At 41.6% G+C, this 15691-nt stretch overlaps 1 protein-coding gene across 2 annotated transcripts in view; it reads left to right on the forward strand.

Annotated features, from left to right (window-relative positions):
- The window catches only part of pde3b (phosphodiesterase 3B), a 47840-nt gene that overhangs the window by 26810 nt on the left and 5339 nt on the right, over positions 1 to 15691 (forward strand). Inside the window, exons 2-13 of one of the 2 annotated variants that reach the window (XM_085269818.1) lie at positions 6521 to 6571; positions 8456 to 8704; positions 8906 to 9057; positions 9712 to 9812; positions 9916 to 10135; positions 10250 to 10335; positions 10486 to 10649; positions 11191 to 11325; positions 11727 to 11838; positions 11962 to 12075; positions 13068 to 13267; positions 15385 to 15588. In XM_085269818.1, the coding sequence (XP_085125944.1) occupies positions 6521 to 6571; positions 8456 to 8704; positions 8906 to 9057; positions 9712 to 9812; positions 9916 to 10135; positions 10250 to 10335; positions 10486 to 10649; positions 11191 to 11325; positions 11727 to 11838; positions 11962 to 12075; positions 13068 to 13267; positions 15385 to 15588 (1788 nt within the window). The remainder of the gene's footprint in view (positions 1 to 6520; positions 6572 to 8455; positions 8705 to 8905; positions 9058 to 9711; positions 9813 to 9915; positions 10136 to 10249; positions 10336 to 10485; positions 10650 to 11190; positions 11326 to 11726; positions 11839 to 11961; positions 12076 to 13067; positions 13268 to 15384; positions 15589 to 15691) is intronic. The other variant, XM_085269819.1, reaches the window with a different exon arrangement.

The raw sequence follows: 15691 nt of genomic DNA on the forward strand, positions 1-15691 counted from the left end.
TCCCAAACATATCTGATTTCATCACATTACATACCTGCACAGAGAGACAAAACGACACAGCAGTGTTTGTAGTGTGGGCTATAAGTAGACCAGTGTATCAGTGCAATCAAGTACACCTGCCTCTAATTAGTCCAACCCCATTCCAGCCATTGGCTCACCAAAAATGTGACACACACACACACACACACACACAAAACCACTCCCAACCCAGTGCAACTTCACACAATAATATGGAGCTGAATTAACACAGGCACATTGGTCTACCATGTTACAAATGGCCTGCAAACTGCAAAAAGCTCCACAAAGATATTCTAAATAGTTGTTACACATATACATTAAAAATAAACAAGCCCAGCACAAAACATGGCTGAACATGGTTTTGCATGCACATCTGTGGATACTTGCTCTTGCTTGTCGTTCACTTAAGTACACTCTGGAGCTGGTGGGGTCCCATGAAAAGGCATCTGTAACTTATCAAGGAAACTAGAGTAAACGAATTATACTCCTCTGAGAACAAACAACAATGTTTTTCTAGAAGGAGACAAATAAAAAGGAGGATTTGGAACTTTTCACGGTATCTTGGTCTGTGATAAAGGTCACGCGAGTGTAAAAGCTTTCTGTAGAACTGGTTTGAATGGAGTATATAGTTCACAAGATGGTAGCAACACCCATATGGAAATAGAAAAGAGCTATAGTAAATGTTTATGTTGTACATGACATATCTCATGCAATGATTTACTCATATAAGTGTCCCCTTTAGGATTTTCTTAAACTATATGACTATAAAAATGAAGAAATAATTAAAGAAAACATTATGCAGCATGAGAAAAATGTGAAAGGACCTACTCTCATAATAGTGTGAGACAAAGAAATATTATTGGACTTATAAATGATCTTTTTTAGATCAGCTTTCAGTAATGACTCTAAATAGAGAGAAATAGCTACAATAACAATTATCCTCATCTGCCCTCCTCATTCTTCTATTTACGACACTTTTTAGGAGGTTATTTGTGTACTTGCCATTAGTTCCGGGCTGCTCCTTTATTAGCCTCCTAAAATATTGTGGATAATTATTTAATGGGGCTTATCTTATCGTATCATGTAGCATGTACCAGTTGTTGTAGTTTACACAACCAGTTCTTATAGTGTTAGTGCTAAAGACCAACTGTTTAGGCTTATCTTCATTAGAGATTGTTAAAGCCTTAACCTCATAAGATGGATGTTACATTAAGGATGGACCAGTGGATTGCCTTTACAGTTCCCAGTAGTTTAAAAGGTGTAATCACACAGTTAGATTTGCAGTGTACAGTTCCCAATAGGGTGGGAAGTGGAGTCTGTAGTAAATGTAACCAACCATATGGTGATGTAATTGGGAAGAGCAAAAACAAATTCATAAAAACTCACTGGTTACCACATGGCCATTAGTTGCATGGTACTAAAACTGGGTTGGACCCTTTTTGCCGGAATTCATCATGGAAACATTCCTCGTGGATTTTGATCCGTATTGAAGTGATAGCATCACACAGTTGTTGCAGATTTGTTGGTTGCACATCCTTGATGGGACTCTCCAGTTTCACCACATCCTGTATGCTGTATTGGATTGAGATCTGGTGACTGTGGCGGCCACAGTGAACTCATTGTTAAATGTTCAAGAAACCAGGCTGATGAGCTTTATGATACGGCTGATTATCCTGCTGGAAGTAACCATCAGAAGATGGGTAGATTGTGGACATAAAAGGATAGACAATGGTCAGCAATCGTACTCATGTAGGCTCTGGTTTTTAAATGGTACTCAAGTGGTACTGAGCCAAGTGTGCCAAGAAAATATCCACACCATTACACCACAGATAGATGGTAGGATGGATCCATGCCCTCACGATGTTATCAGCAGAAATCGAGACTCATCAGACCAGGCAATGTTTCCTCCCCCCAATCTTCTCTTGTCCAATTTCGACAAGGCCATGCAAACTCTTGCCTCAGTTTCCTGTTCTTAGCTAACAGGAGTGTTGTTTTCAAAGATGCTCTATGAACACATCACATGATACGTCAGATGATACGGAGGAAATCAGAAATCTCTCTTTGAAAGTCTGCCAATTTAAATTTTGCCATATCAAGGGGAAACCTGATAGAGAAATTTAAAAAAAAACCACTTTCAATTTCTTTTTGCATTTTAGAATATTGTATTCAAATGCTTTCTTGTGGTGTAGTTTGTTAAACTCCAGATAAAAAAGTGCAAGTACACTCTTGAGGATCAGACGATAGTAGATGTTAGATGTTTTTATTGTGGAAAATGCATAGAGATAATGATGGTGAGGTGAAGTGAGACATTGAATTAACAGCTGCTGTCTTCTGTGTGTTTCTCTCAAATGTCTAGAGAGCATTTTTCAAATTTTGCACAGAGGTTTACTTGGATTCAAGTTCAGTCTGATTGGAATCAGTTGGTCAAAGATCAAGGTCGCTGTGAATTAACAAAAGCCATAGCTCAAGAAGTGATGACATTTGATATGCACAAGGTCAAGGGTCAAATTCACTTGCCTTCATAGCAATCTGCTGCAAAAACACACTCGCCATTATTTAAAGCTGCAGCTCAGGAACACAAGAGGGAATTGTAAAGTGTGCGTGTTAGTCCCCATAGGGAAATAGTTCCTCTGCATTTAACCCATTCACCCAGTGAAGCAGTGGGCAGCCGCCAGTGCAGCGCCCGGGGAGCAGTGTGTAGGGACGGTACCTTGCTCAGGGGTACCTCAGGGTAGCCGTTCAGTGGAGTCGAACCCCCGACCTTCCGATCATGGGGCCACCACTCTACCTACTGAGCTATCCCTGCCCTGAATTTTGACCATATTTCATCTTTGGTCAGACACTGAATTGGTGACGTCTGTTTACCAATTTAATTCTTTTAAAGTCTTTTCTGCATATAAAATATGAGTCTAAGATATGTGGATGCAGCAACTCTACTTGTATTCTTTGTAGTAGAATACAGTTTGTCTGATATATACAAATACCAAGAAACCGGTTTTATAGTATTTAAAAATACTCCAAAGGACACTTGCAGATGTTTGCTTGCGCAAGGCACGCGCTGAACAATTCCAGGTCCAGTGAAGTAGTAGATGAGTGTGAAAGAGAGGAATGACATTTTGAACGAGCTCCTTTCCACAGTCAAAGAATTTTCCATGGCCTTGCCAGGTCGCCCTGACAACACTGGTGACAGCCATAGGCGGCCTGGCCATCTGGAGGCCCCTGATTTTTCCCATTGGACTTGCTGATCTATGGGGCTGCTGTTGAGACCAGCAAAAGTCTTTGGCCCTGTGGGCTGTCCAGCTGAGTTTTTACAAAGTGCAATTAGAAAATCCGTCCTTGTGATGTAATGCATGCTAAATTTGAAGAATTTTAGTAAAGCAAAATATTTTATCACACAGGTTTCCAGTTTATCTGCGGTTGAATGTAGGATAAAGCCTTGTAGCAAGTCTGTCAAGGTCAGAAGTTCAGAGACAATTTTTAATCCCAGTCTGCTTCTTCCTTAGCCTGCCTGAGCTCTTACACTAAGCTACAGGCACACTTCTGTCAGTTCAGGATGTGCCTCCACCCCCCACCCCTATTGCACTTTTTTCCTGAATATAGTCTTAAAAACAATCAGGCTGTATCATCTTGTCCCCCTCTGCAGGTCTTGACAGCCAGAGCTTAGCCCTCATTATCAGCAAGTGCATGTGCAGAGGGCTGCTGACGCTGTGTGTGTCGCTGCACACTGACGTCAGCAGTGCCCCGCTCCTCTACATGCAAATGCCCTTCCTGTCTGGCTGCCATTGATACCGTTTCTCTGCCCTCCCCACGCACTCTTATTAGCATGTTTTTATCAGTTCTAGCACCTCTCGCGCCACACAGCCCAGCTAATATGACACACAGGTGTAACCAGCCGGAGGCCTAATGGCCTGCACAGTTTTATTGACTCCTGTTAGGAAATATTTATGACCTGTGAGAGGAGTTATTTTCACATTTCATGTTATGCCATGTTTATCAGTATTTGCCAGTGTGTTTTGATGTGTGTTCTTATCTGTACAGCTCGCTTTCTAGCCATCTTCAAACATGCAGAGAAGCTCAAAAACTCTGGAGACGTCAGTTGGCAGCTCCCTAGTACAAACTCCATGTGAGAACAATGCAAGATTATCCGGATAATTCACAGCGAGCAAGTGGACGTCATATGTCCTGCATTGCCCGTAGTTGACTGTTAAAAATGCGTGCGTCTGATAATTTCCGTCCTGGAGATAAAATAATCCTCATATAGGCGATATGTTCAGTTGTTAATGTGTCACTGCTCCTACGTAAAAAATGTGTTGATTAATTAAATTAATCAGATAAGCAGGTGGTCTGACATAATCGGCATCATGTCAGAAAAAGTCAAATTAAGCTGCAAGCATGTTTAGTTTAGTTTGATTCAAATCTAGTTTTTAATTAGTTTGAGTAAAAACAAAACAAAACTCTACCACAATGTGAAAAACTGTCATAGCACGTTTAAGTATAAGTTGTATCAAAATGTACTTAAAATTAGAAGGGAAAGTTGCATATTACCTATATTAACTATGTTTATTATCGGTGTATTACTGTTTCATAAGGATAAACATGTACGTGTTATATCCATGCTGCACAATACTTTTGACGAGTATAGCTGCAATGCTTGCATGATGGTGAAAGAGGTGAATGGCATTTCACTTGTGTTTTGCTGTGCCTGTGCGGCTGCTTGCGTAAAGGTGTCTACGTGTGCTGAATTGTGCTTCTTTCCCCATGCTATGATTTCGTGACGTCGCTGGAGACAATATTTCGTGCTCATTGAAAGATTTTTATCGCGTCACGTGCACAAGGAGCACGTGCCTCTTGACACAAGCTTTACCGGTTGTGGCGCTAGCAGTGATTCATCCAGCTATTCCTGTTTCTGAGCTTAGCGAGAATCACGGAGGAGCCCGTGCTCTTGTGCGTTATGCGCTCAGGTAAGGCAGAGGAGAAGGAGAGAAGTGAAGAGACTAGTGTAACTGTGAGGTTTTGGCAGCTTTTGTACACATGTTTTTTTTTTTTTTGTCTCTCTCGCTGTAGGTCTCAGCCCTTTACTCTCCATCCCGGCTTTAATGGCATCCGCTCCTTCAGCTTTTACCCATCTCCCTCTCTGTTTCGGCCCTTCTATTTCTCTCTGTAAACAAGCAGAAGGCCAACAACTCTGTCCTCAGGCTGTCTCCCGCCATCTCGTTGCCATGGTGTATGGAGCATTGTTTGCTGGCCTCTATGTCGGGTTGCCATGGCAGGGCTTATTTGCCATATTAAATGTTTGGCAGCACTGTACAGATGCTGATGACAAACACCCATCATCCCACTTTGATCAGTGAAACAGTCAGTGATTAGAGGAGATGGCATGGATCTACTGATCTATTTATCAAGCTTAGTAATAGATTACTGTATGGACATAATCAACAAATGATGCTGCAGCTGGTAAAAAATATAGTGTAAAATAGCTAGTTTTGGCATTTAAGTGCCAAAACGCAAACTTTTTGCTTTTCAGTGTTCCTCTGCTCAGTCCCGTGTAACAGTAATATTTCAGAATGATAAAAATTTGCTTTTGATTTTGCTGATTGTGACCTAATTATGTCTGATGGTATCATGGCTGCATGCGTGTTTACATGATCAGATGAGACTTGTGCTGCTTCTGTGTGAGGCATACTCCCCTGCGGTTCTCCCTCTTGTGGAACGGGGTGAGACTGCATGCTGGTGCTGCAAAAGAAATGTTTAATGTCTGGATTTTTACACATGAAAGTTCACTTTTTGGCACACATTTATCCAGTTCGTAAGCTTCACGTTGTGATTTGTTATGCTACCCAGAAATGCATATGCATATATTTTATAAAGTGCATGGCTGAAATGTTAGGAAAACAGAAAATGTGCAAGAGGATAACTAAATTCAAATACTTACAAATTGCTACATTTGTATATGCTGTCATAAAGCTTTAGGCTATTTCTGAAACATACTGTTAAACAACTTGCACAGCACTTTGACTGTGCAGCTCTGTAATATGTGAGAGCTCCTTTGTAGTTACCAACAGATAGCGCTTCTAATTGACGTAGTTGAGGCTTGATAAGATCTCATAGCTCTATTGTAGACGCACCTTGGTGGTTTTCGTGGTTTGCTTTTCTGCTTTTGCTTTCAGTGAGAGGCCTCTGTCTGCCGTCACTCAGGCAGACTGCATTAGCATACCTGTAGTAAAATTTGTATTTTGTGGCACGGGGAATCCCTAATGTAATCTGCGACTACACTGTTGTGTTTAATGTTTAGATAACATGAAGAACAGACGAGCAGAAGCTGTCTGTTTGTGGCCCACCGGCGCCTGCTCTATAAGGTCATAAAGCATTGTGCTCAAAGTGGAGCATAGGTCAGAGCCCGAGCTCCATCTGTGTAGATACATTTCATATTCTCTTTTATAAATAAACACACAACATACAAAGATGACATTTGACTGACGTTTCCTTTGTTTCTTCTTTTCAGATGATCTTATGGGACTGGGATCTGAAACACTGGTACAAACCACAGTATCAGGTCAGTGCTGTGCTTTGTTTAGCTCGCATGTTTATGAGGGTTTAAGGTTGTGGGTAATTCAGGAAACACACTGCCTATATAGTTTCTTTTAGATAGTCAGTCTGTAGTCCACCCACAGAGAGTAATTCAGGTTTAGTGCGTTAAGTTAAAACACGCATTTTGTTCATACAGCAACCTTTTCGTCAGGTTTTGCTCTTGTGTCTCACAAACAACAGCATTTCATATGAAATCTGCTCTAAAAAAAAGAAGGGATAAAACCCTGTAACAGATTGCGCTCACAATTTTGGGGATTTCACTTTAGACAATAGCATGTCACTTCAATAATCCAAATTTCTGGTCTAGACAGTGTGTTTTCATCCACGTACACTATTTTTATTATCTTGCTGTGCAAAAGGCTAGAGGAAGAGAAGAGGGATAAGGAGACAAGAAAATAGAAATCATGTGGAAGAAGAAGTTGGAAACAATACATAGTGTTTAGAAACAATTAGGGAACACTTAAATTACACATCAGATCTGCAGTTCTGTGAAAAACTAAGTATACCCTTAGTCCATCCATAGGAACTAAGAGGGTAAGTAGCAGTCAGGTGCTGCTTATCAAATGTACTTGATTAAATGTAAACGCAAGTGTGAGCGGCACCAGAAACGCAGAAGTTTCTAGAAGAAGTTAGTTTCTAGTCTGGAGCATTCAAGTGTGTGTTACAAAATGCCACAAGATTTCCAGGAGTGGACATCCCAGGAAATTCAACCCAAGGTCAGAGCATGAAATGCTTGAAGAAACTGCAAAAAACCCAGTAGCTACATCTCAGACTTAACAGGCCACAGTTAGCATGTTAAATGCTAAAGTTCAAAAAGACTGAACAAGTACGGCTTCGTTGGAAGGGTTGCAAGAACAAAGCATCTTCTCTCTAAGAAGAAAATTGCTTAGGTTTGCAAAACTGCATCCGAACAAACCACAGATGAGACCGAGGTAGAGATGTTTGGCTGTAATACATTTCACCACATCTGGGGAAAACCAAACACAAACACAAACACAAACACATCAACACAAACACTACACAAGCAACTGTCAAGCATGGTGGTGGAGGGTTGATGATTTAGCAGCCACATTATTATGGCACCTTGCAGTTATTGGGTTGACAATGAATTATCAGTGAATGTGAGACCATTTAACTGAGAGCTAAAGCTCAGCCTAAAATAGGCCAAACAGCAGAACAATAATCCCAAACAGAGCAGCAGCAGAATGGCTGAAGAGACAAGCATCAAGGTGTCCAAAATCAACCTGGTTGAAACGGTGTGACTTTGAAGGAGCTGTGGGTGCACAAATGCCCAAAATTCATTGAACTGAAGCAATGCTGTAAAGGAAGTGGGTAAAAAAAACAATGATGTAAGAGATGGATAAAGTCATAAAGAAAACGATAACTTCAAGTTATTGCTGTTAAAAGTAGACCTACGAGTGGCTGAGTCATGGGTTGTTAGTTTTTTACAGTGATGAATAGAGTCCTGTGAAAACGTTATCTTTATCTATCACGTGACTGTATATAAAGTTGATGTACATTGTGCAATTTACACAAAGACATAACAGTCAGTGGAAACCAAAATCGTCAAGGACCGGATTCAGAATCATTTAAAATGCCTTCTTCATGTTTTTGCACAGTTTATGTGTAATTTATGGGAAAGTGGAATTTATAAAAGAGAGCGTGAAGAAATAAAGAACGCGATTATAAACCTCATACTATTCCTGGCCACCTATCTGCCATAAACCAGTACTCACACTCCAGCAGGAGTCTACTAGACACCACAAACCATAAACTTTTAACTGTCATTTTATGTCTGCCTTTGCAGCTCTGCTCCCTAACCTGTGCAGTGAATGTGCATTTACAACAGGGTGCAGTGAGCGGCAACGGTGTGGACCTTTCAGTCATCAACGAGGCCAGGAATCTGGTGTCAGACCTGCTCATGGACTCGTCGCTGCCTCCACACACTATCTCAGTTCTGCGCAGCATCTCCAGCCTCATGGGGACGTTTTCAGGCTCATGCCGCCCCAGGGTCAACCCTTTTACCCCCTTTCCAGGTTTCTACTCCTGCGATGAGGTGGAGGACTCTGTAGAGAGGAGTGATAGGAAACCTATTAAGGTGGGAACAAGTGTTACTACTGCACAAAACTAGTCCCTTATCAGTTATTAATAGTTTTAACCAGCACTGGTTTGTGATGGGAAATAGTTCTGAAGCCATAAAACTGATTACTAGTTTCAAATAGTCAGCCAAGTTAACTTATGATGTTAATGTTACTGTATAAAACATATATTTATCACTGGATCTTTCTTCACCAATCAGGGTTTGAACAGCAGAAACAGCCTCCCCACCCCTCAGCCAAGGCGTAGCTCCACCTCATCTGCATCCTCCACACTCCCTTCTCTTGACTGCGCCTCTTTACGGTGGGAACGTAACAACGGCAAGAGACCCCACCCTGACCTCAACTTGATCAGGTACTCATCACAAACTCAGCCGTCTACCTTACCACCTCGCAGAAACACAAGAGTATCTGTAGAGCTGCTAGCGCACGTTATTTATCTCTTACTTGAATCTCTCCTGTTTTGGAGCAGATAAAATTGCTTTTCTTGCAGGATCTAACGTGTTCCTTTTATTGCCAGAAAGTCATAATGAAAGTTATCATGAAAAGTAAGTGCAGTGATAGTTTTACCCAAATGTAAATAAATCACTGTACTTTTAGTACAGTTGTCACTTCTTTAACTAAGGCTACCTCGATGAACCAAGGAATAGCAAATCTATTCTTTGATGCACAATCAAGAAATGGACTTATTAATTATAGCATAACACTTCAGTGTTAAAAATGGGTTTAGAAGCTTTAAATAAATTCATTTCAAAATTGGTTTGAATTACCATAGTGACGGTGGGGTGCAGTGCCTGTTACCGTGTGTCTCCACTGGATGGCAGGAGAGGATTGGCTATGTTGGCACCTTTTTTTGTCTTTGTTTCTGTAGTGTAACGTGATTGGCTTGCCAGAGTAGCCTTGAACTGTTGTTCTTTGTCTGGATAATGCATAACATCTGATAAAAAGAAACCCTTTTTATATTTTCTTGATAAATCCCGTGTTTAATATATGTGTTTTTGTCCTGCAGCTCAGGTTTGTCCAATGGGCCTAATGCAAACCTGCTCACCATTCCCAAGCAGAGATCTTCCTCTGTCACCCTCACATACCATGCGGGGCCCAGGAGAGCAGGTGAGACTTAAATATAAAGCTCCTCGGACTCACTGCACGTCTGTTTATTACTCATGTTTGACTCTGTTTTTGTCTTTTCCTGCACTCCCTTTATTCTCTCTAGGCACATCACCGAGCCTGAGCCCCGTCACCTCTCCAAGCCACAGTCCTCCCACTGTAGGCACAGGTTCTTCATCATCCCTTGTTCCTCGATTGCCTGTGGAGTTCCCAGACACGGCTGACTTCTTGACGAAGCCTAGTGTAAATCTGAACCTGCATAAACCCTTGGGCTACACAGTAAACTCCCCTGATTTCCGTAGCTCCGCCTTACCTCTCTGCACCAGGTGAGACCTGCAGAACTGAAGAGACACGCCACACTGTCATCTTTTATCCAGTCTATCAGCGATTGCCATTAAGATATATGATGGATTGCATTTGGTTATGTCTGTGATTATTAGCTGTGGTCGTCAGATGCTCAAGGGCAACAGTGATACAGGGGAATCCCATCAACCGTACACCACTGAGGCTCAGCGGAGACGCTCAGGTACATATAGTTAGATGTTATGGAACAATGGCACAGTTTCGAGTCTTAGGGTTGAAAATATAAAACTTCTATAAGCTGCGTAAGGTGCTAATGTTTTTCTCTGCATGTGATGCATTACTGGGTGGTTTTACATTGTGTTTTTATACATAGCAGGGGAAGGACCAGAGTTCATAGGAGAACCTCTGATCAGGGAGGAGAGTTCGGAGATGGATGTGTCTGAAGATGGGTGCCCAGACGATGGGGGGAACCAGAGGCTGACAGAGGAGGAGAAGGAGAAGAGCACGAGCACAGACCAGCAGACTCAGGAATCAGAGGTGAGCTTAATCAGAGGGCTTTTACTCACAGTGTGATTATCGACCGGAGAACAACCTGTGAAAAAAACATAAGTGCACTGTTCCCGTAGAAGTTAAGAGGGTGATTAGCAGCCAGATACTGCTAATCAAATGCACTTGAAGAACTGATCATCAACAAGTGTGAGACGTTTGGGGAGTTTTTTGGTCTGGAGCAGTCAGACCAAAAAACTGGTCTTATTGCTCAGGCTTTCGAGGATCAGATATCTCAGCAAATTCCTCCCAAGGTCAGACCATGCAATGCCCAAAGAAGCTGTAAAAAGCCTTCAATGACAACTTCCTGGGAGTTTATCGGAGATACGAAGCAAGGTGTTTAGCACCGTTTTAATACGCCATGCGAGGTCCTGCTATCAGCAGAAGGGTACATTAGCGGTGACCAGCAAACAAAATATTTGCAAATCTCTGATCAAACTGTCAGCAGGCTAGCTGCAGAATCAGAAGGAAAATACTGCATTGTTTTGTTGTTTGTTTGTCTATAGTGAGCCTAATGATCTTGTGTCATCAGGATGAACAGGAGTTTATGCTAGATCCTATGCTTGAGGAACACGAGACCCTCATGGAGAGGATGAACACCTGGAACTTCCAGATTTTTGACCTGGTGGACAAAACAGGAGGGAAGACCGGAAGGATCCTAAGCTATGTTAGTAACAACTCCAAACCCAATATGTACATATCTGATAAGCAGTTCTGCTAGTAGCATATAATGACCATTGTTTTCCCTGTTGGATAGACTTTAAACCTTTTAGTCTGAAGTGAATATGTCCAGTTTTTTCGTAAACTTTGATTACCAAAATTAGCAGAGGTGCCCCAGAGGCACAGCTTCATACATTTTCAGCAGTCTAGTGGAGCCTGGATGCTCCGGTACCTCCTCCCTAAGTTATGACTGATTATGATTATGAGTATGATTCAGTTTGAGCCAACTGTGGACTTTATTACTTGTGGAATCTACTTTGTTTTACTGTAGCACTAAACTGATGTGATGTCGCTGGCTTTCCTGTTTTCGGATGGGTGTTTTAGTAAAGTTGCCTTTTCTTTCCCCAGGTGACATACACCCTTTTCCAGGATATGTGTCTCTTTGAGATCTTCAAGATCCCTGTGAGGGAGTTCATGACATACTTCTGTGCTCTGGAAAATGGATACAGAGACATTCCTTGTGAGTGTTGCGCTGTGCAGTGTTTAAGACTTAAAAAAAAATCTTATACATGGTTATGTTTATTTTTGCAATAATCAAGCACAATAATTTTTAAGTTAAACTGTTATGGTTAAAAACACACAGATCATAATCGGGTACATGCTACTGATGTGCTGCACGCTGTTTGGTACCTGACCACTCGACCAATCCCTGGGTTCCAGCAGATCCACAGTGAGCATGTGACTGGGAGTGACACAGGTAAACAACAGTTTGTACTATTACATTATAATCTTATAAATCACTTTTCTCATGCATACCAGTTTCCTCCACTGGAAATACTGCCATTTGGTTTAGACAGAGGGAGGCACCGGGGTAGAGTGTGCAGGTGACAGGACACAGGGCCTGGATTTGCGCTCAGTCGGATATTATCCGACCTTTGTACTAATAGGTCTCGGGGTAAAGTCAGCGATTGATCTGCCTGAATTGAACATTTACATTCATTTACATTCACTCCGTGTCTTGAAAAGTTCAGGGCCGTAGTGCATGTGCGAAAGCTGCTCTAGACAATGCTGTTTGCAGTCCAAACACATGGTCGCACAACATTGACTCCCAGTGATTCCCTCACACTGTAAAAAAATTTCAAATGTCATTAACATGCAGAAACACTTTGGTCTTCTAAGTTTCATTTTTTTCTGTTCTGGTAAAAAAAAATACAGCCAACTAAACATAATTAGCCTTGTTGTGTTAACTTAGCTAAAGTGTGCATGCTTTGGAAGTGCCCGCACTGTTACTGCTGCTTGATGCTTTTAAGAGTTTCTTCCTCACGGGTTGGTTTAAAGAAAGCAGATGGTTTGGCTCAAATGGCAGAGATTCCCAGGCTCGTTTCTGCAGATGATATTTAAGCTCTATTAGAAATTATCTGAGGCTTATCCACTGACGTGCACCCACTGCTGCCAGAGCAGCTGTCATTTGATAAGGAGAGGGGGAGTGAGAAAATGGAAGTGATCTGGGAAATGAAATCTAAAACAGCGAATACGCTGGCATAGAACGCTGTGTGTGTGTGTGTGCGTGTGTGTGTGTGTGTGTGTGTGTGTGTGTGTGTGTGTGTGTGTGTGCGTGTGCATGTAGGTGTATGGAGACCTTTACATTAGCTCCAGTTTAGTTTTGCTTAATTACAAAAGAGCTAAAAGTGTAATCTGTCTGATTTTTTTTATTGCTGAGACTCATCAGTCTTGTTTGTTATGTTCCAGATTCAGACAGTGGAATCTCTCCAGGCAGGATATCCTACGCCTCGTCCAAGAGCTCCTCAATTTCAGATGACAGCTATGGCTGCCTGTCCTGGAACATCCCTGCCCTGGAGCTCATGGCCCTTTATGTAGCAGCTGCAATGCACGACTATGACCACCCTGGTCGCACAAATGCCTTTCTAGTAGCCACTAATGCACCTCAGGTAGCGTACAGTTTCTGCTTGTACTTCAGAGGGTTGCAGACATAACAGAAACAGAGGATAACAATATGAATTCAAAATATGGGTTAAGGCAAAGTGCCATTTTCATGGATTGCTAAAAATGGAGTGGTGAAGACAGAGTATACAAAATGTTGTTATTAGTTATACTTACTCAGCTTACACCCCTATTTAGGCGGATAAATCACTTAGTATTTGTCCTGCGCTTTGTTTGCTAGTACAGCAGTGTTAGATATGGTGTCTCACACTCAGAGTTGGTGGCCAGTCTATATAGTCCTCTAGGCTTCCTGTGGAAATTAACAGTATCTTCCATAAAACAAAGTACAAAATACATTTATGTCAAAGTCTGCAGGGTGAATTACTCACTGGCTGTTGATGGTCATTGCCTGAAAGGCGCTGGAACCTGTTTTCCCTGAAGACCAACAGCCCAAGAGCAAATATCAACACTTGGCCTGAGACAAGCCTCGTGTACATACAGAAACTCACATGGCTGTCTGTGCAGCATTGATTGGGCTTCCCTGAAGTGTCACCCGACGGATATTGTGTGGCTTTACTTTTACATTCCTCCGATTCCACCCCAAGGAATACTTACTGCCACTGGACATAAGATGTATGATTTATTATATTAACATTACTAGCAATATAGTAACATCAGATACATTAGGTTCCTACACTAGAGATAGCATTACAGCTAATGCAGCAATGTAAGCATAATGTTAAATTTTAACTTGCATGCACCTCGGTATCAGATTGCCTCACGTGGTATTTTTTGTGGTTTGTCTTTATGTAGTTAGTGTCCGGTTTTTCAGTTAATCTTTAACTTTTCTTTACATCACCGCTGCGTGACACACGAGCCACACTTGTGCTTGTCTGACAGGCTATTTTACGCTGAGGTGTTATTTGATTTCCTGAGACTTCCTTAGTTATCTCTACAAATGAAGATCATGTGCAAGATTAGCTTGTCACCACATGGCCAGTTAATGCTCCCTCATTGGTGGTGAGTTATGTAAATGAGCGATGAAACAGTTAACCACTTGCCCCAGTTTAAATATTGTATTTTGACGACATGTCCAGCGATAGCGCTCACTCTGTCTGGGTTTCGTGCTAGGAAAGTGAGTTAAAAGAAAAGGAGAAAAGAACCTTGGACCTATTGATTGCTAACGATGTTGACGACCACTATGTCTGTTGAAAGGATCTTAAGTATTTTGTGGTATCAAATGTTTTAACATTTGTTATCATTTGATACCTTTCAACCAGTAGATGTTTTCAGCTGTGTCTGCGCCTTTGCTTGTCACAGTAAAAGTTTTACATACTAAGATTGATCTAAGATGAAAATGACATATTACACTGTCTCATTATTTACTTAACAGACACTAGGCTAAAATGCAGAACCAGAATGTGAAAACCTAAGGTGACCCCACGATTCAGTAGCTGATAGAACCACCTCTGAATCATTGAATTTTGTCTCTTCTTTGCAGCATTGTGTCAGTTCATTGAGGTTTGCATTCATTTATGCACAGCTCTCTCAAAGGTCCTGCCACTGCATTTCAGTCAGGTTGATTCTAGACGTTGACTGCTCCATTAAACGCCTTGATTCTTTTCTTTTTCTTGCTCGTAACATTGTCCTGCTGCATGATCCGGTTTAGGCCAGGTTTTAGCTGCTTGAGAATGATGGCCTCACATTTGCCTCTACAATACTTTGTTATACGGACGACTTTATGGACGATTCATTGACTGCCAAGTGCACAAGTACTGTGGCTGCAGAACAAGGCAAAATGATCACTTCTCCATCACCTGACTTGACAGTTTGTCGACAGTTTGATGCAATAGGTGAATCTACTAAGAGTCTGGATTAGTTTGAATAACAATGACCTTTGACCTTGAGATCTAAGGACTTTGTTATTAAACAGTGAACACGATAACTCAAGAACGATCACCCGGGATTTAAAAATCAATACCTTTGCGATTTTATACACAATACAAGTTATGCAGCTCATACGCACAACACGAGCAACCCTATTATTAACCTTTTAGAACTTTTTAGGAATCATTTTAGTGTGCCACTTTGACACCTTGTGCTTTTGTCCTCCTGGGCGCTGTAGGCTGTGCTGTACAATGACCGCTCAGTGCTGGAGAACCACCATGCAGCATCTGCCTGGAGCCTCTACCTTTCCCAACCTGAGTTCAACTTCCTCGTCAACCTGGATCACATGGAATTCAAGCGTTTTCGTTTCCTCGTCATCGAGGCTATACTGGCCACAGACCTCAAGAAGCACTTTGATTTCCTGGCTGAATTCAATTCCAAGGTCTGAGATGAATTATTTTGAACAGACAGCTTACAAAAAGTATAATTTTCTGCAAAACATTGATTTAAGCATTGAGAGGTTGTTAAGTTAAAAAAAAAATCAG

The sequence above is a fragment of the Mchenga conophoros genome, linkage group LG1, assembly GCF_057382185.1.
Source record: "Mchenga conophoros isolate Kocher_MC1m ecotype Shallow Benthic linkage group LG1, M_conophoros_male_GT1.1, whole genome shotgun sequence".
Taxonomy (NCBI): domain Eukaryota; kingdom Metazoa; phylum Chordata; class Actinopteri; order Cichliformes; family Cichlidae; genus Mchenga; species Mchenga conophoros.